Below are 22,047 nucleotides of genomic sequence, written 5' to 3' on the forward strand. Positions count from 1 at the left end.
GGGATTTAACTATCTACATTACCAACAATTGTCCAATAAATTCAGCAATAATTATTTTAACTGATAGATGGCATTAAAATTAAATTTTGAGAATATTGCTTTTCTTAGCTGGATCATCTCGCATACATTTTTTTCATAAATTTTTCGAAGAAAACATCTTTACAGGTCATATTGTTATTTTGAAGAACAAAAACAAACATACAATGGATCGTGAATCAATTGAAAAATTTATGGAAGTGACGGGTATGTTGTGACATATGTTTTTCACAAATATCTTGCTATTAAACTGTTTTTCAATCAGCGCCTAATATACAAAAACAAATTATTAGTCTGATAAACAATCAAAAATTTTGGAGTTATTTTATCATAATTGACAATTTCTCAAATTTTTATAGGAGAGAACGAATCTGTTGCTACCCAATATTTAACTCTTGCTGAGGGAAATGTAGAGAATGCAATTCTTTTGATGTTTGAAGGAAATGGACCTGTTGGAAGAGACGCTCCTCAGATTGAGGAACCTGAGGTTCGAGCGCCAATTCTACCGACTCAAGAAGTTTTAGTACCATCAGAACCTGTTTGTTCTTTTCCCAGAACATCTAATAATGTTTTTGATAGGTTTAGAGACTTTTCGGTTGAAACACGTAAGCTTAGTTGTTAATTAATTTATACATAACACAAAAACTCACAAATTACATTACTTAATCCGTAAAAATAATCTTGTAGGTAGACAAGAAGAAGAAATGACGAGGCAAGTCAGTGGTGGCATTAGCAATCCAGTTCTCAATAAAACAAAACGCTTAGAGGATCTATTTCGTCCTCCATATGATATTCTATTCATGGGATCGTTTTCAGAAGCAAGAGATCATGCAAAATCAATAAATCGTTGGTTATTAGTTAACGTACAAAATTCTCAAGAATTTTCTTGTCAAATTCTTAATAGAGATGTATGGTCTGACAAACAGATAAAGGAAATTATCAAAGATCATTTTGTCTTGTGGCAGGTAATAATTAAAAACTTCATTTTATATATCAATATTTCTTTTAAATAATGAAAAAAAAGAAAATATTCTTAAATTCTTCTATAATACAGGTTTTGTCTGATTCATCTGATGGTAGAAGATATATTGACTTTTACAACGTAATTGAATATCCTTATTTAGCAGTAGTCGATCCAAGAACGGGTGAATGTATGCGATCGTACAACAATATTACAGTTGATCTCCTTCTCACGGGATTAAATGATATTTTAAGTAGTCAACCATCTCCAGATAGTTCAGCTGATTCTCCAAATGTTGAAGAATCTCATTGTGAACCATCTTCATCCATTGAACGTAGTGTTTATTTAAATTCTAAGGATTCTGGTAGAAAAATGAAAAAATCTCGTATACTAGATCAAATATCAACTGTTGGTTTGTATTAAAGTATTAAATCAATATATTTTCAAATAATTGTTATGAATTGTACTTTAATAAATTCTTTTTCAATCCCAGGGAATCACAGCCGTAATGGCAATTCTTTTGGACTAAATACAAGTACAGGGAGCTCTCATACGATCCGTGGGAAAAGATCTCGTATTGAAATTCCTGAAGAATTGGGAGATAGTCCATCTAATGAAGCTGCTATGCCAACTAAAGAAGTGAGAGAAACAAAACGACTTTTTCAACTATACTTTAAAATAAATTTGATCTTAAAACAAAAATTCGATTGTTTTAGGATTCAGTGGCAAAAAATTCAAATACTGTTCCAGAAGCCGGTTCAAATAAATCAGAAATACGTAAGTTCTTACTTTTTTACATGTAAATATTATGAAAATTAGTGAATCAATATTAATTGATTTTTTTTGTGGTGATTTATAAACAATAGCTAATGGTGAACCTTCATTGAGATTATGTCTTCGATTGCCTAGTGGTGGAAAAGAAGCTGTATCAATGTGTGCTAATGATACAATTGAGGTAATTTACCAAAAAAATATTATATTAAATTGTTTAGTGCAAGTTTTACGAATGATTCATTATTATTATTATCAACTGTGTAGTACACTTCGATGGTTAAATCATAGTTGAATGTCTAAATATTTATATTACATCATATCTATCTATAAATATTAAACATCTTTACAGGCCTTCATAAAACGTATAGAAGAAATGGGTTTTCCACGATCTGAGCACACATATTTGATTCTATTTCCAAAAACAAATGTGGCTACACTGCCATCTCATACCAGGCTATCTGATACGATTTTATATCCATCCAACACAGTATTCATTACTAAAGTATGAAAAATGACAAAATGTTTTATGCTTACATGATTTTTGTTTTGATCGACATTTGAAACTGCCATTCATAATTTTCAAGTGAAATTAACTATTAAAAAATTAATGTTACAACTATATAAATGAATAAATTGAAGCATAATGTGATTATCAGGAGTAGAGAATAATAAACCGAAACGAATTATTAACACTGCCAGAAAATATTCAGAACATTTTTAGATAATTTCAAACTGCCATTTCGTTCTTTTTTATCGTCGTCTTCATTTATCTAGTCTGGATTACTTATGGAACATAAGTTAGATTTTTATAGTTTTATAAAATATATTTATTAGTTAAAAATTAACGTCCAATATTTTTAAAACAAAATACTCCATTAATAAAAAATGATATTAAATTTAAAATACTAGTAATCCAGATATCTTAAACTTTTTGGCTGTTTTTGATAGTGCGTGATTTGTCTTCCTGAGCTCGAAATTAGATTGTTTTTATCTATTAATTAAGATAAATAACATTTATTACTCTCGAATTTTATGTTAATTAATGTATTTCATACAACTTGAATAATATCCATAGAATATTAAATAATGTTAATAATAATTTATCTTTGATATTAATTCTTAATTATTCATCAATTTTGTGAAGTTGTTTTTATTATAATACATTTAATTTAAGATGATATACTTGAATGTTGTTTTAATATAAAAATAATTAAGACATTATTAAGACATGTAATACTTTGCTTTATGATTAAAAATTCATAAAAATAAATTTTATTCATTGATATACAAAAAAAGTTACATTCAACATATAATTTAATTATAAACCAGATATTTATATAAATGAAATATAATTATTTCCAGTATAGAGTATATTTTCAATCTATTATTCAACCAATGTTTATCTGTACAACTTAATAAATTAATTTTGAATATTCATAAATATAACAATCATTAGTAATTTGATATGAACAAATATTGAAGATTTGTTTGATGAAGACTAGAATTTCTTTCGTTATTTTTTTTTTTTTTATTATGACATTATGCCTTTGAAGCAGTTTCACTTAGTAGTAGTAGCTTTTACAGTATAACTCGATTGAGCTTTTAATTTAATGCTGGCCACATCATCTGTTGTGCAGTGTAACCAAGAAAAAAAATGAATTAAAAATAATTAGCGATGAAGATGATTATTTTTTGCAGTTAACGCAATAGTAAATAATGCTTTACCATATAAAAATACATTCATTATCAATAATTACCTATATTTCTTTTTTAAATATATCTCATCTTTATTATCGTTATCTCTATATGATTCGAGCTCAATCATCCATTGCGTTAACGTGCTATCTAAAGAAAAGAAAAATAGACAAAGTGTTAGAAATAAAGATTTTAATAAACAACATTTATACTAGTAACGATAGCATTGATTAACATTCATGAAAAAATTGATTATTTAATAGTAAAGCAGTTAAGAAAATTAAGCATGAATGCAGATTGAGTATCATGTTAATATTCGTTGAACAATTCGAGAACTCTATGACTTAGTTTCATAAAACAATAATTACAATATCAATACTATTTTTATTGAATATTATTAATAAGTTTTATGAGGAAATATTTAATTAAAAACTAGTAGTACTTCGTATTGAAGTAATTTAAAAAAATTATTTTTTTTAGATTCAAATTGCCTTCAGTATCGCATTTTTAATAAAAATGGCAATATTTCTATTCACTTTATTTAGTTGTAAATTGAATTTGGGCTGAGCTTTTTTAAATATTTAATACTAATCTAATGAAGAAAGTTTTGTAGAAATTTATGCGAAGATCTCTGGCTCCATACCAAGTTGTTCCAAAAAAATTCCCATCGGCGTTCGTCTCAATCCTATACCTTCTATTTTATTAGCAATTTTGTTTTGTAGATTTCTTAATCTCAGTGATGCGTGGATGAATATAACTGAAATATAAATATGGAGTAAATCAAAAAAAATATAATTATGATATAAATGGTAAAATATTGGTGAATTAAACTCACCACAAAAAGGAAGTAAAATAGCAACGAGACAGATAAGAAGAGAACCTAGGGTGTATGTAACAAAACAACCACCCAGAATGATAACAATTATTCCAGCAATTGGATTTTGTTTTCTGAAATTGTGTATGGCTCGTCCTTCGGTTGAGACATATGCAAAGATTGCAATAACAGTACCAATAGCTACCATGCCAACTAGCATCTTACCCGGATGAAAAAGTCTATTGAAAATAATTGTATAAAAATGAGGTCAAATTTAATTTGGAAAATAACTTTAATATAAATACAATAGAGTAAACCAACGAACTTACCCAACAATAAGAAACAGTATCAAAGACAGGAAGATGTAATTGGTTTGATAATACAAAAGATTTTGTACAATTCGACTTCCCCATTTATCAAGATCTCCACTGGGGATTTGAAATCGTGCAGATTCTAATAAAAAATCATTTAAACTGCGTAATGGTGGTAATTTAACACCAGTTCCACCGATTTTTGTTTTATCCATCGTACTTTGCTTATTGAAAAATTTTTTCAAGTGATCACAGATGGTTACAGATTGATTACTGATGATTCTTTAGAATTAATTATAGAATGTGACGTTTTTTTTACTGATGATTAAGGAACACGTAAGAAAAAACAACTTAAATACACATATTCTTTATTTATGTGTGTATATTGACCGATTGAATCATAACTAAAAATTTTATTACACCTGAGAAGTCAAGTTTTGAATTAGGAATATCGAATTATCAAACAAGATTTGTTTTTAATTGTTTTCAAGAAATAAGTACAACAATAAGTGACCAGAACAGCTACTGATTGACGACTCAGAATAGTCTTATGATAAAGAGCAGAATCAATAAAGTAGAAAATGTTCTAACATTAAGATTGTCAACATTGTTAAGTGGCAAGGTATTATAAAAAAATAGAAGTACATTAATTTATCATTGAGATATTAATATCTTGAAGTTCAGAGTGATTCATGGTAGATTATTTATTAATAAAAAATTAATACCAGAGAAAAATATTTAGAAAATGTAAACAAATTAATTCTTATTATTACGACACTGTTAAACCGTGGGTGAATATCGAACGTTACGATACTGTGAAATGTTCGCGGGCGTTATTTGAATTGAATCAAAAAATTCTATTGAACAAGATTTTTATTGAAGGTTTTTTTTATTTTTTAATTAAAATTTTTTTAAATAATTTTTTTCTTTTTCTTTTTAATACAATAATATATATTTTTTGTACTTTTAATAAATTGAATGTTTTTTGAATTCAAGAATGAGATTTTTACGCCATCTGCAATTAAATGTGTAAACTAAAAATGACAACATAGTGTATCCCCCTTCTTGTTGATCGATTATGTCTTGCCGCCAATATTTGTTTGTATTCATTCATAATGAATCCATTTTGTTTTTATATTTTTTTTATTTATTGTAAAATTATCTATTCGATGTTATAAATACATAGAAAATTTATTACCTATTGATTATTTATTTAAAGTGTTTCAACATTTTCACCATGGCAAGATTTGCTATTGAACAAGACCTCAATGGCATCACCAAAAATGCAGTTTTTCCCACACATGTAATTATCAATCTAATGTTTTTTTTCATTTGTTTACATATACAACATCGTGTAATTTAAATTGTTATTTTCTTTCAAAATTGTTTTAATAGATAAATGAATTCAATTATCGACCAAGAACTCTTGTTGATGAAACGTTAGAAACTATAGACCCAACTCCTGATGTGCATGGTATGTTTGTGCAGTTTAATAAATTATTTTTCTGGGAAACTTTGAATACTGTTTATGTAAAATGGAGTACTCGTATGACCACGTAAGTTCATGTTAAAGTTGTTTATAATCTTATAACGTCAATTTACAAAAACCTCTCATTCATTTATTTTATTGTTCAAAATTTAATGCGAAGAGGTTAAAACATAGTTTAAAATTTTTTATTAAATACTTAGTTGTATCTTGACACATTTATTGCTTTTAAATATTTTAAAATACTAATATAAATATTATGCGTTAAAAAAAATTATTCTAATGGTTAGATAAGTAACAACATATATTTTTTTATAGGTGTGCTGGAACGTGTACTTTCAAACCAAGAAACCATGAATGTGTTATAGCTTTGAGTGCTCCTTTGCTTAAATTAAGGCCCAGGAAAGATTTAGTAGAAACTTTACTGGTATATATAACGAATAAACATTTATTTCATTCATACGTTATTCATACGTTAATGCGAAAATTGTTATTACGGTTGTTAATACGAACAGTATTTATTGATTCCTATTTTATTACTAATTAAAACAGTTCATCTTTCTTTTTTAACAGCATGAAATGATCCATGCCTATTTATTCGTAACAAATAATAATCGAGATCGAGATGGTCATGGGCCTGAGTTTTGTAAGCATATGAATAGAATTAATCAAAGTGCAGGAACAAAAATTACGGTAATTTCTTTTATTTATACTTTAATGACAATTTTTAATAAATTGATAATGATATTTCTTTTAGATTTATCATAGTTTTCATGATGAAGTACGATTGTATCAGCAACATTGGTGGAAATGCGATGGTCCTTGTAAAAACAAACCTCCATACTTTGGAACAGTTCGTCGGGCTATGAATCGAGCTCCTGGACCTACAGATTTCTGGTGGTCTGAGCATCAAGCAAACTGTGGTGGTAAATTTATTAAAATTCGTGAACCTGAGAAGCCAAAAGCTCGTTCTAAGTCTACTTCAAACTCGAAAACTAATTCACCGAGTAATACAAATATTCCAAAGTCAAAACAAACTCCCAAACGATTGCCAAATCAAAATACTCTGGATGGTTTTATAACATCTAGTAAAGCAAACTCTCCTTTTATTCCAGTAGTTCCTTTTAAGCCAATTGACGTCAATAGAATAAATAGTATTAAAACTCCCGTTCAAGTTAATTCATTTGAAGGTTTAAAAAAACTAGGCAATTCAACTAATAACGTCTATGGTTTTGGAACTGGAGGACCAGGATCTACTAGTTCTCAACCGACAACTAACAAACCTTCATCAAAACGCTCAAGTTCTTTAGTAAATTTTACAGCTACTGTAGGCGGAAATAACTTAGGTAAAAGTAGACTATTAGATTTATACATCTTCTACATCATCTAAGAAAGAAGTACCCGTCAGTGTCAATACTAATAATACTAATTCAACTAAATGTCCTATTTGTAATGAATTAGTTACAGAAGATATTAACAACCATATAGATAGGTGCTTAAGTAGAGAAACTCCTCTAAAACGTCAAAAAATAGAAATTACAAGTGAATCTAATCACGAATGTCCAATATGTGGTGAAAAGTTTCCACAAGACCAAATAAATATTCATATAGATCTCTGTTTACCTGATGAAAATAATAAATCTCTTAGTTTAAAAGATTCTACAACAATAATGGAAAGTACACGAAGAGAATCAGTGAATCCTCATCGTAAACCAACTTTGCCACGGTGTCCAATATGTAACGAAGTTTTTAATGAAGATGTTATTAATGATCATGTAGATATTTGTTTATTCGAAAGAGCTACTGGTGAAAATTTACGAAGTCAAATCACAAACACTACTAGTCAATCTGATCTTCCATCATCTGCTGGCAGAGCTCAATCATTGGAGACTATTGATTTAACTGACTCTTCTACACCTAGTAGTTCACATATGAATTGTTATACTTGTAATAAAAATATTGATGCTCTTGATTATTATTCCCACGTTCAAGAATGTTTAGCGAAGCTACAATGTAAAAAAACTCAATCTGATGAAATAATTGAGATAGATGATAATGCTTCAGACAGAAGTGAACGAAGTGGTGGTTCCTCATCACTATATAAATGCCTTGTTTGTAATGAGATGATTAGCAAAAATATCCCTTTGGAAGAACATCTCGAATCTTGTGTACAAGTTCCTTATAGTTGTAGTTCTAGTGATTCATTGGAAGAAGTTGATGAGGATTGTGAGTTTGTAGATAATACAATTCAATCACCAAATAGTTCTGATAAAAAGCAACTTTGTCCAATTTGTATGGAATTGTTTTCGGAGAGGTTAATTGTCAGTCATGTTGATCAATGCGTCAATTTTAAAATTTAAATAATATATTTTTCCTTCAACGGAAAGAAATCTTACAAAAATTTTCTTCTAATTATTGAAATTTTTTGTTCTAAGATTTATTATAGTAATATCAGTAAAATTTAAAGTAATAATTTCTACAAAAGTGATAATAATTATGATAGTATAATCGGTATTAATAATAATAGTTATATCTAAAATAAATCTTACATCTATTTAATAAATATTTTTTCTAAAACTATACTTTTTTATCGTATAATCCTGCTACATTGAAATATCGAGCAGTACAAACACCACATGTGAATTCTTGAATATAATTTGGGAAGAAAATTAATATTTGTTCTTTAGTAAAATGTATGAATGGGATGTTGTTATTCAGTAAGATGTGAATTGAATTTTTGTCCGATCTAAACCTGTAAAATTAGAGAAGATTGTGAAAAAAGAGTTTTTATTTTTTTTACGATTCATGTTATAAAAAAATTTTTTTTCTAAGTTATACTTTAATAAAATGATTAATTTATTTTTCGAAAAATAGTTTTGTTTTGAAATAAATTAGTTTACCTTTTTTCGTTGACTTTATTCCACGAGAAATCTCTTGTGATAGGTAAGGGATCAGTGAAGTTATATACAGTTCCTCCTTCATCATCTGGCACTATTTTTAGATAATTACTATCGTCACTAAGATGTAACGTAACTCCAGCTTCAGTGCTAACGGCTGTTAAAACAAATCCTGGATTTTCGTCGTAACATTGACCTAGAACCAATACTTCTCTATTTCTTTCTAGTGGACGAGTTATATTGTGAGCTGATTTTATCATTGTAGGAGTAATTACACAAAAGCCTAAAATTATGATTTAAATTAATTAATTAATTAATGATAATATAGTAATATATTAAATATGAGAAATATCAAAATTATTACTGAAAAATGTTCGTAGAAAAGCATTGTCGATATATCTATGTAACCGAGTTCTTGTTAAAAACATATCCACAAATTCTCCATCGTATTTAATTGGTATCTTGTTATGATTCACATACATAACGGCTTTGGTACTATCTTCCGGAAATGTTACTCCAATCAAATATCGATCAATATTTGATAAATGACTACTGTTTCCTCCTATGACATCATATAAAGCTCGTAATTTCCAAATCAATTGTTCCAATTTTTCTGGCAACTAAAATCAATTGATTTTCATTAGTATTTTTTTGATACAATATGTTCTGACTTTTCTTATGATATTAAAAATAAAACAATACTAAAAAATTTGTTATTTCTTACATTTTCAGACTCGACAAATATTTCGTACTTTCTTAGGGTGGAGAGTTCTCGAGATGCTTGATAACAAGCCTCAGTATAAGGCACATCAGTTTTTCCTTTAGCTTGTCGTCGGCATTCATTATAAGGCCATTTATCCATCTTACTTTGGTTTATCTGTTCTTTGCTTACTTCTCCAACCATATTTAAAAGAAGTGATGATCCTGAACACTTGCCTTTTAGACTGTCTGATAATCCCCACACTAGACTCAGCTTTATTGATGCTGGATCACTGGGTTTTAAACTAAAATAGTCCCAAGTCCATGGTGTTATTCGATCTATCTCTAAACATACCTTTGAATGGAAAATGATTGTTAAGTTTAATTTTATTACTGACATTTAGTTAAGAAATCTTCAATCTTATTTTTTGAATATAAAAGTTACCTTCATAAATTGTTCACCAGGTACAGATTTACTGGCCTTTATCTTTAACGTATCTGTTACCCACGAAGTTGATTCATACAAAGCAGCTAAATTCCATTGTTGTAAAACTTTCATGTCTCCTAATTCACTTCGTGTGAGTGACAGCAGATAATATTTACCATTTATAGCAAACTCTAATTTTACCTGTAATATTATTTATCGTTTAATGAAAATAAATTTTTTCTTTGAATTAAGTTGAAAATTATATTAATAAACTCAGTACCTCAGAAGGTTGAATAGTTGATGGTTCGATGTACATGGCAACTCCGCAGCTTCCTCTTGGGGGTGCATAGCTGAAGTAGTCCATAGCATGGAATCCTAATAGAAGTAATTTCGCTCCAAACCAAGTTCTAATAAAAAAAAATTTTTTAAATAAATATTTACTTTATTATAAAATTTATTCAATTAATGAATAAACTTACTCATAGTTGCTTTGGTGAGATAACCAGATATCAGTAAATAATTCATCTCTGGCAATTTCCGGATCACAATCGAAAACTCTTACTTGGAATTGGCCACCCAATTCGGGTAATACAGAATCAAAAATTACAGTATCCTAGAAAAAATAATATAATAGCACACTTGTGTCAAAAAATTTTTCCCACCCAAAAATTACCTGCAATGCATCTTGAGGCTTTTTTTTAACTGTATATGATCCAATACAGTTTTTACATATTTTTTTCAATTTTGCAGTAGCATTTATACCTCTAATCGTTGTAGTTGTCATTGCGTGGGCAATAATACCAGTTTTTAAATCTTCTACAAGTCAATAATTATTATTTGATCAATTTTTTTTCTTCAATATATATTTTTAACTAATTATAAACAGAATGATTAATTAAAAAATCAAATTTACCAGAAGGCGTAATATACGATAGGAATAATTTTTCTTGAAGGCCAACTGTCACATTTGTTGGGAGATATCCGTGAATTGATTGAGTTCTCTCAGCAGAATGCCAAACATCAATCAGTGGATTATAATTTTCAACAATTTCGGATCCGTGAATAGCTGTGCTGCAGAAAGAATAAATTAATTATCATTGCCAAGTTATTGAGAGACAATGAATAATTAAATATTATACCGTAATATGACATGATTGTTTCGACCACCAAAAAGATATGTGAAATTTCCTCTCATTGAAAAAAGAGAATTAGCTGTAGCTGCAAGTCTTACATTTGTTCCTAGATCAGTTACTTGAATTGATTCCATTGTTAGTGGTATATTAATTCGTTGTTGATTTATATGAAACTCCATGCTTTGATAGATTTGAAAACTATTCTCTGGAAGTGCTCGTAAATCTAATTAAAAATAACAAAAATTCAATAAACATTAAAATAAATAAATTTTAAATTACTTATTTTAATCAGTCTTACATGAAAGTGCATTTTCAATGTTTGTTTTATTAAAATGCAAACAAAAAACAGCTTTTTGTTGAATTCGAGCGATTATTTCAATATGAGGTGGTTCTGATGGTTTTTCTTCAAGCTTAAATTCTTTAAGAATATCTTTGATGCGAACAAAGTTTTCTATATAATTGGATAATGTTGGCATAACTCCAACTGCTTTAATGTGTAGCTAAAAATTTCAATCATTAAATGAGTTGTAGAATATTTAAGTTTGACGACTATAAATAATTTTAGACACCTAAATCAGAATTCTTACAGAAATTTGGTTGAAATGAGTTCCAGACCCATGATTGTTAAGTGTAATATGAGCAATTTCAGGAATGTTAGAACGTGGGCTAGCAATGATAATATTCTGCACCATAGCACCGAAATTTCTTTTGGTATCTTGATAGTCAAAAATATAATTTCCAGTCATTATGCGTTCATCAGTATGAGGTTTTGTTAAAATTCTAGCAAATTGTGCTGCAATAGCTCCACTGAAAAGTTTTTTAAAAAATTGTAATAACAATAAATAATTATTTAATACAATATATGAAGTTATTAAATTAGCCTTACATGTGTTTGTAGCAAGGGTAATTCGTTCTTTCCATCGATTTTAGAGTTGTATAAAAATAATTGACCAAATGTTGATTAGTTTCACCTCGCATGTACCAATAAAGCGCAAATATTCGATTTGATGATGGATTAGAAGCAATTAAAAGAGTTAAAGCTGCTATCCTCATCTCTAAATACTCTGTTTGATTAACAAGAATTGGCCAATAAGCTCTGTAAATCTAAAACAAACATCAGTCATTTGAATAGTTGAAAAACTTCGATGTTGATTCGTTTTTTTTACCACGTAAAACTTACAATGTCAGGTCTAGAATAAGCTGTAGGAAGCGAGGCCCACGCAGCCAAAACTCTTAGATGTTTAGAATTTTCACTAATTCCACTAGCAATCGGTTCCAAAAATTCAACAACTCTTCCAAGCTGTATATTAGATAATCCTTCTAACCATATCATTTTCATTTCATAGGTATCGCTCTCTGTAAATCTATCTAAATAAATTCTCACAAAATCGTCTAGAACTTCATACGAACAATGAACCAAACAGGTTTTGTAAATTAAAGTCCCAAAAGTTAAAATTCCTGTGTTCCGAACTCCTGATGATATTTTTTCTGGAAGATCAATCAAAACTTTTGTTTGATCCAATAACTGAACATCAGGTTTTCTGATATGAAATGGTAACTGAGTAAGTAGTTGCATCGCTGTGATGTCTGATACTTTTTTTTGGACAATTAAATCCAAAACAAATAACACTGAGTGCCTTGTACCAACTTGTGGAACTGTTTCAAGAAACATGTTTCTGAAATAAATTAATATAAACTACTTTTTTCCAGATAAGCTCATTGACGTAAGCTGGTTTTAACTGAAAATATAAATATTACCTGATCGTTTCTTCTTTATAGCTTGTTCCTGAAATATTGTTGTAAGCTGCTTCTAAATCAGTTTGATTAAATTTACCAAGATAATATAATAATATTGAAATAGTTGTATTATGTAAATTATTTATCTCAGTATCCAATCCAGGATTTTCTAATCTTTGACTTAATCGATCCAACAATACAGATATCTGTAATAATTATCATCATCTTATGGTGTAAATAAATCTCTTTTTCAATTAAGTAATTTTTTTTTATTGATTTTTAGATTTTTCCAATACTTACTGATTTAAAAATATGCTCCTTCTCATATGCAACTCTTTCTGGTGATAATTCGTCCTCCGGAAGCTCATACTGTAGATTAACTTCATGGAATTTATCTTCTGGTATGTATTCATGTTTATCTTTCACGTCAATCAGTCCAAAAATTTGTCGAGTGAACAAAAATTGAGCTTCACTAGTGCTTCGAAATGGTTGAACATAAATCCCACCAGTAGCGTTGATAAAAACTATTTCTGTATCATTTCCGTCTAATTTTAATTTATATAATTTTTCGCTTGATTTGATAATTGGATTCTGAAATGATGCAATGAAATTCATAAAAAAATTTTAATCATCAAAATTATCCTAAAATATTTATTTTATAAATATAATTGGATTTACTTCATCTCCAGTTGGGCATTGCATTCGAGGGACATTGGTCCAGGTCCATTGGGGATGTCCAATGCATGTACGGGGATCAAAAAATTTTCGAATCCACATCTCATCATCTGTTTGTGATGTAACAATGTTTTCAATGTTGCAACGGCCATAATGAGTATTCTAAAATAAATTAATAATCATATAATCTAAACTATATTCAAATAACAAAGTGGAAGTAGAAATCAATTATAAAAATGATAAATAAATTTAATTTACCTCTTCTGAATGAAAAGCAACTTCCTTTTCTAAATTGTTTAAATCAAGTTGAAAAATACTAGCGATACTTCGTTTAATATTAGTAACCCAAATAGCTTCAGTTTCAACGCTAAAATTGGTGAGAAGTCCATTTTTGTAGACTACTTGAAAGGCTTTTAAAAGTTCTGGAACTTGATCTTTGACCTCAAAGTCTAGGGAATCAAAAACTGACCGCTGATTAAATTCTCCATTCCATATAAACGTTTCTAAATCGTTTAACTAGAAAATTAATTATTTTTCATTAATTTCTAAATTCTAATTATATTTCTATATTTTAAAGATTCATTTAATTAGTTAAATAGTTGATTGAAACAAATATTCACATACCCGTATGTAAGCAGCATCTTCAGTCGTCTGAACAATAAGTGTTCCCTGTAACCCCCATGAAGAAGCAGCTTTGGATGGTAACAAAACTCCCGAACTTGATTCCGCAAAGTATGAATACGTATATTGCTTCCCTGGTTTGAAAATATTTTCACCGGACGTTACAAATAAAAGATTTAAAATGACAACTAATATTGTTTTACACCAACACACTGGAAATAATTTGGCCCACACTATGTCTGAAATGAATAGCAAAATGTTTAATAAGTTTTATTAGTGTGAAAATAAAAAAATATGAAGATTAATGAGGAAGAAATGAGTATAATATTAAACTAATAAAGTCAATAAGTAAAGAAAAAAATAAAATAGATAAAGAAAATATTTTTAACAAATTTATTTAAATTATTTTCTTAATAATAGTTTCAATAATTGATAAAAAAAAAAAATAGTTCACAAACAATAATCATTGATGTTAATTGATAAAAAATGCTCTAACGTACCTGAAGTGCTCATTGTGTAGGTCCGCCGAAAGACTGACGTAGACTGAGTTCATAAAAGTCAAGAGATGACCTGTACTGTATCCTATCTCAGCAACTTACGACGATGTAAGCGTTTATTAGTGTTAGTTTAAATTATCCCATCGACAGATTATCTTCAATCTCATCATGTCCTCTTTACATACCGTATCAATCCATATACATATATGAGTCAAAAGCAAAAAATGCCCATTTTAAACCATAAAAAAGGGACATCTGTCCTGCAGAGACAGGGATTCAAATGGAAATTCTTCGAAGATATTTTTATTTTTAGAAACCTAACATTTTTTATCTTTCGTTCATAAGAAGTATATAACATACAGGACACTGTTATATTATGGTAGAAAAATGTTTTACTGATAAATTGATCTTTGGCCTCTTTTATATTTAGAACTACTATTTACGTTGATGATAAATTTCTTCCACAAATTCATGGTCCCCTTGTGAGTAATGAAGAGATAGAGAAGAAAAGAAGCAGGCTGTATCGTTCAATGAAGTCTATTGATTTATTTTTAAGAATTATTATTTACAAATAATTATTATTAATCACAAATTTATTTATCAACTCAATTGTATTACATTAAATTAAAATTTTTACTTATTACTTCATTATTTTTAACATCTGTACAAAGAACTAACTAATATTCTTTCTTTTTTACTTAAACTATTTTTTTAATTTCATGATTATATTTTTTATTACTATTTTATTATTTTTTTTATTGAATAAACTTAATAATAACTATAAATTACTTATAGTGGTTTTATTGTTTTTAAAATCGATCTGGAATATTCCCACGCTTCACTAAAAATAAAATGATCAAATAATTAAAATTTATTTTTTCAATTAATTAAGGATAAATAAATATTATATTATCTGTATTTAATTACTTATGAGCTGGATTAGCCTGATCTAATTGGTCGCTGAGCTGCTGAATAAGGGTTGCAAACATTCTTAAGTGTTCTATTGTACCTCCTTGAAGCCATGCACGAGGTAAAGTACTCATTATCTAAAAAGAAATATTATTGTTTTTTTTTATAAGTCTTAATTAGTAATTAAATTTAATAAATAATGATAAAAACATACGACATTGGCCTTGCTTAAAGCATCTATTGGAGGTGATACTCTCAAGCCTGCCAGTAGATAACGATTAAGAAGAGAACTAAGGGCTAGATTTTTCAATTGTGCATCTCCAAGTAAACCCTGCCAACTCAGTAAATTTCGAAGTAGTTTTACAGCCATTGTAAATTGTCTTTGAAAGAATATATGTTTTGGATCTAAAATTCTGTAATAAAAAAATAAAAAATGGATTCTTGTTTGATATGATTTTAATTTTGATTTCAACAGAAAACTAAACTTACTGTTTAGGAAAAATGGGTATGAACACATCATTCTCAACGGCAGATTTAATTTTATCTAGAATGGCATTAAAAAGTGACTGTAATGGTTTACTAGTTTCATTAAGATTTGGATAATCCATCACTAGTCGACGGACAGTTCCAACAAGTCTTAGTGTTTGAGATGTAGACATTGGATCCCATATTTTTTCAACGATTACTGTAAAAAAATTATATCAAAATAAAAATAAATTATTTCTTTATCAGACCTTCATCTAAAACAGAGGTGGGCAAACTTTGACGTTCACAGAACACCAGTAAAAAGGTCTACTTAGTATAATCCTATGCTTCTCTCATTCTTACTCATAAGAACAATAAAGCTCTAAAAATTATACCTAAAAAGCTACTTTGGTTCTGATGAGACGCTCTTGCCCATCTCTGATCTAAAGCAATCAGTTACTTACAGGTAAGTTTAGGAATGACAACTTTTTCCATGGCTAAAGGTATTAATCTAACATCTGGATCACTTTTGAGCGATTCTTCACTTTCTTTTTGATCTAATGCATATAGTAATAATGAATTATACCATTTAGTACGTTCTAAATCAGTACTTTCCTGTAAAAATTTTTTAATTAAATACTAATTAATTAGTTAAGAATTATACGGAGTGATAAATTTACAACAGAAAATTATGATAATAATCACCATTAAAGGATTCCACGTAATGAGGTGTAATCGTACGATAGGAGAAATAATTTTTGGGATACATAAAGAAACGTAGGCCTCTGTATAAGCTTCCATGTCAGTTTCTCTCCATGATTCAAGTTTTGATAAAATTCCTCTGATTGTACAAAAATCATCCATAACATCAGAAAAGACTTCTTTACTTTCGTCGTCAATTTCCTCTGGAAAATTTAAAAAATTTGTAAATTTAAAAAATTAAAACGAACAATAAAAGTTCAAAATGTAAAAAATCTATTTATAAAATAAATAATCAACCTTTCGCCTGTTTGAAGGCAAGATTTTGTTGCTCTGTTACTTCATCATCACTAGACATGCCGTCGATATGTTTTGGAATATTAGAAATAAGTTCACGAGCTCTTCTACGCCTTGCTCTTCTTCCTTCTCGTTCAGTTGCTCGACGAACTCGAGCATCATCTTCTGGTCCTCTACGTGCTGTTTGTCCTCCTGTTTACAGAAAGAATCTTAAATTTAAATCTCGATCAATTAAGTTATTAGTTGAATAATTGTTCAAAGTCTTATGCATAAACCTTTCATAAAAATTTAATTAATGTTAATAGAAGCAAGAATTCGTGCTGAACAAAGAAATAGTGTTGGATTAAAGTAAAGAAATAACTGACTGGCTGCAGAAGAGATTTCTTCAGCTTGATCTCGAGTATCCTGACGTCGTCGCTCCATAAGTTCTGATGCTCTTTCTCCATATAAATCAAGCCATCGTTTCTCCAATCCAATAACCATTGGCAGCTAACAAAAAAAAAATTATTTGTTAAAATTTTGAAATATTTTTAGATTGATAGACTATGGAAGTCAACCATTCTCCAAGACAAAAATCAAATTATTAATATAATTAGTAAAAATAAATACAGTACTATTTATCATTTATGCAGCTAAATAAATTAAATTGGAGCGATAGTTAAATTCCAAAGTCACAGAATAACCAAAAGGAAATTTAATTTGGGCTTTGTTTCGCAACCAATAGCGATACTCACCCACATTAAATGGTATATCAATTATAAATTGTTAATAAATATTGAGATATCAGCGTAAATTAATACAGAGAAGATCCAGACCCCCGGCAATAAAAAAATTCATCTTTGGAAGCAAACTAATGCTTTTAAAAAAGTTGTTTACAAAATCAAATATATCAATAAAAAATTTAAATTTCGTCACAATAAATTACGCGTGATGAACCCGAGCCGAAAGAAAGTAAAAATCAAATATCGTGAAAACCCACCTTCTCATCAAGACACTCTACCAAGTCAGTGACATACCCACGTAACTCTTGGTAATATCTGAAGCGCTGAGCTAGTTGAGGTGCACGCAATCCTCCTTCATCCAATTCTTTCAATGTCTGCTTTAGCTCATCTTCCAATTGAACGTGATCCTGTTGGTACTTTCGATGGACCTGAATTAAACTCGATACTCTACAATAAAAAATATTTAAATAAAATTGATTATTTATAATTATTACAGCCTAAATTTTACGAATATTTGAATTTTTCTACAATATGTGTACAAGTAATCATACCGATTACATGATTAGGTAATACATCTATGGATAATCAAATTTAATAAGTGGTTATAGTATAAATACAACCTTGTACGCATTTTTTCAATTATTTCTTGAGGCGATATCGCCACTATTTTAGTTGGATCTGGAGGTTGAATACAGGGTGGTGGTGGTGGAGCTGGCATTAATACCATTTCTAAAGGTACTCCTGTGCCTCCAACTAATTGCCCGCTATTCATGCCCATTGTGTACTGTTGTTGCATAATTGAATCTTGCTGTGCGGCTGCAATCTAAAATATTAATGTTAATTATTATCTGAAACTTATACATTATAACATTGATAATTACTTGAGCGCCAGTCACTCCTTTTCGAATTTGCTGTGCCTCCCACTCTTCTTCTTCATTACCGTGTTCGCTCTCGTCATCAGACACTGCAAGATTTATAGAATTTTTTAATCTATATTCTAAGCTGTAATTAAAAACGTTTAAAGACGAACGTTTTATTGGAACTTGTGATGCTAGAAAGGCTTCTCTTCTTTTCTCCTTATCACGAGCTTCTGTATTAATAGACATATCTATTCTGTCTTGGGATTCATCATCATCACTACGATCATGATCATCTTCACGAATTAATCTTGACTTTCCTTTATCCTCACTAAAATTTGTAAAACAATAATTATTAATTAATAAAATTAAAGCATGTTGAGTAGGATAAATAAAATAAGAATGAATTATCTATCAATTACGTTATTTCTTCAATAGGTATGAAATCAGTGCCCAATTCTCTTGCTTTTTGTCTTTTCTTTCTTGCTGCATGAATCATTGCAGCATCAGGAATACAACCACCTAAAAATGATATGTATTAAGTAAAGTAATAAATAAAGAAATTAATTGATACTCGGAAAAATGGGTAATTCAATCGAATAATCAGATCTTGATTTACAATTATTCAACCGAAATAATCAAATAACGTTTTGCTATATATTAGATTAAAAAAAAATTAATCAATCTATTTACTTTCTAAAAAGAGTTTCATAGGATCAGCTTTTGATGAAGTTTTTCTAAATGAATGACTCGTAGATTCTTCTTCATCGGAAGAATAATCATCTTTGCCAGCAACTAATGCAGCACGTCCATTCAAAATAAGTGGTCCAGTATTTTTTATCTTAACCTAGATAAAAGAAAAAAACATGTATGTTAGTATAATAAATAATTGATACGATGAACCACTAAAACAAAAATAAAATGGTCTCTCATATGTAATGATTGGGCGATATTTAATTTCTGATATTTGTTAATCAGCCGCAATTCATTAAAATAGAGACAAGTGATTAAATGATATATGTTTTAACATATTCAAGTGATATTAACTATTAAAGACTAATAAGACATCATAGAGATAGCTTACTACTAGATCATCTGTCTTTATTTCTAAATCTTTGTCGCGCTTAATCGACATGTTCGCTTGCTCAGAGTCCACTTGCATTTTCTCTTCACCTTTCTTTTTTCTCCTTTCGTGATCAAGTTGTTTCATCAGTTTTTTGCTCCTCGATGACTTCCGCACCTTAAAAACCTCCCCATCGTCAGCTATAAACATAATAAATATTAAAAATTGATTCAAAATTATTTAGTATAAATATATAAGAGAATGTTCATGAGTTCCATAACTTTACCCTACTCAGACAATTAGATGCCTCATAAAAAATTATGTTGTAAATTAAAGATAGTTATTCTTACTTTTAGAAAATTTTTTTATAATAAGAAAAACTTTTATCAAACTAACCTTCATCTAGCTCCTCTCCAAAACTCAGGAGCGTTTGTTTGGGCTTCTCTTTTTTCCTCGGTCTTGCTTTAATAGTCTGGACATCTTCAGGTTCCACTCTATTTTCATTGTCCTCACATTCCTCATTGAATGACCGTCGGCGTATATTTCTCTTCGGTTTATTAAATAGTGACATTGTTTTCCTTTGATATCTGCAAAATTACAAACCAGAGTGAAGACATTACCTCATACTGAAGTACTGCATGCAGCTCATGGCATATTATTTTAACTTACTGAATTACTGAATTTAAAATCTATTAATACTGTGTAGTTCTAAAAAAATTAATAGAAAATTTATATGATTAACACAATTATATCTTAATTATAATAATGATTTTCTAAACATTTTTTTCTATAACGTCGGTTTTTAATTTCTGTACTCTATGCAATTTTGGAAGCAACTTAGCTCCTAAATCAGTATGCATTCCATAATTGCATTAGTAATTATTCACTTGCATCATAGATGCCTCTATGTGTATAATTCTACATTATCGATCTTGCGAAAAGTATTCTAAATGACAATCAGATGGAGTTGTCAGTCAATTCCAAAAACAGACATCAATGAAGGTTATGTAAAATTTGTGGTACTATTTTTATAAATTAAAAATAAAAATAATTGTATTCACATAAAATGTCAATGTACTATGATATTAATGAAATATCCGTTGAAAATAATAATTAATAATTCCTAAGTAATTGTCAATTATGAAATAATATGATAATCAATAAATTATTATCAAGAATAGATCAAGAAATAGTAATCAGTAAGTATTACATCAAGCAGTGAAATATAAAAATTATAATTTGAATAAAATACATAAAATAGCATTTTAATCTTATCTTTATTGTTGTAGTCTTCTGCATATAAGCTTTGAGCATACACAAATTTCAATTATAAAAAATGGAACTCTATAAAAATATTTTTATAAAGCGTAATTTGTATACATGTACAGTATTGAATAAAGAAGCATTAAAAAGTTCAAAATCTAGATCAGCGAGCTCTCACAGATGGTTAACGCGTCAGCTGAAAGATCCTTACGTAGAAAAAGCAAGACAAGAAAATTACCGATGCAGAAGTGCATTTAAACTTCTAGAAATCAATAAGCGATTTAACATTCTTACTCCAGGTCTAGTTGTTGTAGATTGTGGTGCAGCTCCTGGAAGTTGGACTCAAGTGGCTTTGAAACTAACGAATGCCATTGGAAAAGATGAAGATAAAGCAGTAGGACGTGTTTTCGCTATTGATAGACTTCCAATTCATCCAATTGATGGTGCCACAATTCTTGGAAATGCAGATTTTACTCTACCAAACACCCAAAGTACTTTGAAACAATTATTAAATGGACAACCAGTGGATGTTGTTCTTTCTGACATGGCACCTAATGCTACTGGTGTTCGCCAACTTGATCATGATAAAATAATGTATCTTGCATATTCTGCTATGAAGTTTGCAGTGGAAATGTCGAAAGTGGGTGGTACGTTTGTTACAAAAGTTTGGGATGGTCAACAAACTTCTGAATTTGAAAAAGATGTCGAGAAATTTTATAAATCTATAAAAATTATTAGACCTCCTGCCACAAGAGATGAGTCTGCAGAAATGTTTATTTTAGCACAAGGATTTAAAGGTTTGAAACAATTAAAAACCTGATATGTATGAAAAATCTACAATATTATTGTAGAAATTACGAATTAATAATAAAGATATTAATAAGAATGGGAAAAATATGTTTAGTTATTATGTCCTATTGAATAATTTTTTCTTTATTCAATGTTACTAAGTGTTTAAATGTTAATAAAATAGATTAAAGGAAAAAAACCATTTCCAATTGCTAAGTGT

The 22,047-nt window shown here is 28.9% G+C and overlaps 6 protein-coding genes across 9 annotated transcripts; 3 read left to right on the plus strand and 3 right to left on the minus strand.

The window, feature by feature from the left end:
* Positions 1–84: 84 nt before the first annotated feature.
* LOC118065852 (UBX domain-containing protein 7) lies at positions 85–2,783 on the plus strand. The gene is made up of 8 exons (XM_035081395.1): positions 85–243; positions 396–641; positions 724–1,001; positions 1,091–1,409; positions 1,491–1,636; positions 1,714–1,774; positions 1,864–1,952; positions 2,121–2,783. The coding sequence occupies exons 1-8, from the start codon at positions 204–206 to the stop codon at positions 2,277–2,279; spliced, it is 1,338 nt and encodes a 445-aa protein (XP_034937286.1). The 5' UTR covers positions 85–203; the 3' UTR covers positions 2,280–2,783.
* A 299-nt stretch (positions 2,784–3,082) lies between these two features.
* Positions 3,083–4,842, minus strand: Jwa (PRA1 family protein Jwa). 2 transcript variants are annotated; one of them, XM_035081301.1, is made up of 5 exons: positions 4,610–4,842; positions 4,302–4,519; positions 4,110–4,223; positions 3,529–3,616; positions 3,288–3,397 (listed from the first exon to the last, which is right to left on the minus strand). In XM_035081301.1, exons 1-5 carry the CDS (start codon positions 4,804–4,806, stop codon positions 3,394–3,396), a joined length of 621 nt encoding a protein of 206 aa, XP_034937192.1. In that variant the 5' UTR covers positions 4,807–4,842; the 3' UTR covers positions 3,288–3,393. The 2 variants fall into 2 exon arrangements, with proteins under 2 accessions (XP_034937193.1, XP_034937192.1); XM_035081302.1 differs by lacking the exon at positions 3,529–3,616 and having other exon boundaries at positions 3,083–3,397.
* A 246-nt stretch (positions 4,843–5,088) lies between these two features.
* On the plus strand, positions 5,089–8,478 carry mh (maternal haploid). Its single transcript, XM_035081299.1, is given in 7 exon segments — positions 5,089–5,213; positions 5,811–5,894; positions 5,987–6,147; positions 6,396–6,504; positions 6,651–6,770; positions 6,835–7,449; positions 7,451–8,478. Coding segments are annotated over 7 exon segments (2,148 nt in total). The 5' UTR covers positions 5,089–5,141; the 3' UTR covers positions 8,438–8,478.
* Positions 8,479–8,533: 55 nt separating this feature from the next.
* cv-d (crossveinless d) lies at positions 8,534–14,859 on the minus strand. Its single transcript, XM_035081298.1, has 20 exons — positions 14,767–14,859; positions 14,270–14,505; positions 13,904–14,161; positions 13,649–13,807; positions 13,271–13,561; positions 12,992–13,176; positions 12,414–12,909; positions 12,120–12,337; positions 11,821–12,040; positions 11,532–11,733; positions 11,240–11,456; positions 11,014–11,171; positions 10,774–10,916; positions 10,580–10,713; positions 10,381–10,507; positions 10,119–10,301; positions 9,699–10,028; positions 9,339–9,594; positions 8,978–9,257; positions 8,534–8,829 (listed from the first exon to the last, which is right to left on the minus strand). The coding sequence occupies exons 1-20, from the start codon at positions 14,777–14,779 to the stop codon at positions 8,655–8,657; spliced, it is 4,281 nt and encodes a 1,426-aa protein (XP_034937189.1). The 5' UTR covers positions 14,780–14,859; the 3' UTR covers positions 8,534–8,654.
* A 599-nt stretch (positions 14,860–15,458) lies between these two features.
* LOC118065850 (PAX3- and PAX7-binding protein 1) lies at positions 15,459–20,628 on the minus strand. Of its 3 annotated transcripts, XM_035081388.1 has the most exons (17): positions 20,445–20,628; positions 20,172–20,362; positions 19,797–19,975; positions 19,406–19,559; positions 19,135–19,234; positions 18,886–19,043; positions 18,737–18,819; positions 18,476–18,678; positions 18,113–18,302; positions 17,499–17,622; positions 17,137–17,325; positions 16,843–17,042; positions 16,602–16,752; positions 16,162–16,357; positions 15,887–16,085; positions 15,691–15,809; positions 15,459–15,604 (listed from the first exon to the last, which is right to left on the minus strand). In XM_035081388.1, exons 2-17 carry the CDS (start codon positions 20,344–20,346, stop codon positions 15,553–15,555), a joined length of 2,472 nt encoding a protein of 823 aa, XP_034937279.1. In that variant the 5' UTR covers positions 20,347–20,362; positions 20,445–20,628; the 3' UTR covers positions 15,459–15,552. The 3 variants fall into 3 exon arrangements, with proteins under 3 accessions (XP_034937279.1, XP_034937278.1, XP_034937281.1); XM_035081387.1 differs by having other exon boundaries at positions 18,737–19,043; XM_035081390.1 differs by lacking the exon at positions 20,445–20,628 and having other exon boundaries at positions 18,737–19,043; positions 19,886–19,975; positions 20,172–20,205.
* Positions 20,629–20,768: 140 nt separating this feature from the next.
* Positions 20,769–21,933, plus strand: Mrm2 (Mitochondrial rRNA methyltransferase 2). The gene is made up of 2 exons (XM_035081325.1): positions 20,769–20,974; positions 21,065–21,933. The coding sequence occupies exon 2, from the start codon at positions 21,112–21,114 to the stop codon at positions 21,856–21,858; it is 747 nt and encodes a 248-aa protein (XP_034937216.1). The 5' UTR covers positions 20,769–20,974; positions 21,065–21,111; the 3' UTR covers positions 21,859–21,933.
* The last annotated feature ends 114 nt before the right edge of the window (positions 21,934–22,047 follow it).

Source organism: Chelonus insularis, unplaced genomic scaffold (assembly GCF_013357705.1).
Source record: "Chelonus insularis isolate UGA/USDA-ARS -01 unplaced genomic scaffold, ASM1335770v1 contig_323_pilon, whole genome shotgun sequence".
NCBI lineage: Eukaryota > Metazoa > Arthropoda > Insecta > Hymenoptera > Braconidae > Chelonus > Chelonus insularis.

Bases quoted from the DNA above. Each gene is read 5' to 3' on its own strand.
- LOC118065852 (XM_035081395.1), top strand. From the start codon at position 204: ATGGATCGTGAATCAATTGAAAAATTTATGGAAGTGACGG. The intron at 1,002-1,090 runs GTAATAATTAAA...TCTATAATACAG, and splicing joins ATCATTTTGTCTTGTGGCAG to GTTTTGTCTGATTCATCTGA. The intron at 1,410-1,490 runs GTTTGTATTAAA...TTTCAATCCCAG, and splicing joins AGATCAAATATCAACTGTTG to GGAATCACAGCCGTAATGGC.
- Jwa (XM_035081301.1), bottom strand. From the start codon at position 4,806: ATGGATAAAACAAAAATCGGTGGAACTGGTGTTAAATTACCACCATTA. The intron at 4,520-4,609 runs GTAAGTTCGTTG...TATTTTCAATAG, and splicing joins ATACTGTTTCTTATTGTTGG to ACTTTTTCATCCGGGTAAGA. The intron at 4,224-4,301 runs GTGAGTTTAATT...TTTATATTTCAG, and splicing joins TATTTTACTTCCTTTTTGTG to TTATATTCATCCACGCATCA.
- cv-d (XM_035081298.1), bottom strand. The intron at 12,338-12,413 runs GTAAGTTTTACG...TGTTTGTTTTAG, and splicing joins CTTATTCTAGACCTGACATT to ATTTACAGAGCTTATTGGCC. The intron at 12,041-12,119 runs GTAAGGCTAATT...AAAACTTTTCAG, and splicing joins TACCCTTGCTACAAACACAT to TGGAGCTATTGCAGCACAAT.
- LOC118065850 (XM_035081387.1), bottom strand. From the start codon at position 20,346: ATGTCACTATTTAATAAACCGAAGAGAAATATACGCCGACGGTCATTC. The intron at 19,044-19,134 runs GTAATTGATAGA...TACAAATTTTAG, and splicing joins ATACCTATTGAAGAAATAAC to TGAGGATAAAGGAAAGTCAA. The intron at 18,679-18,736 runs GTAATTATCAAT...TTAATATTTTAG, and splicing joins AAGGAGTGACTGGCGCTCAA to ATTGCAGCCGCACAGCAAGA.
- Mrm2 (XM_035081325.1), top strand. From the start codon at position 21,112: ATGGAACTCTATAAAAATATTTTTATAAAGCGTAATTTGTATACATGT.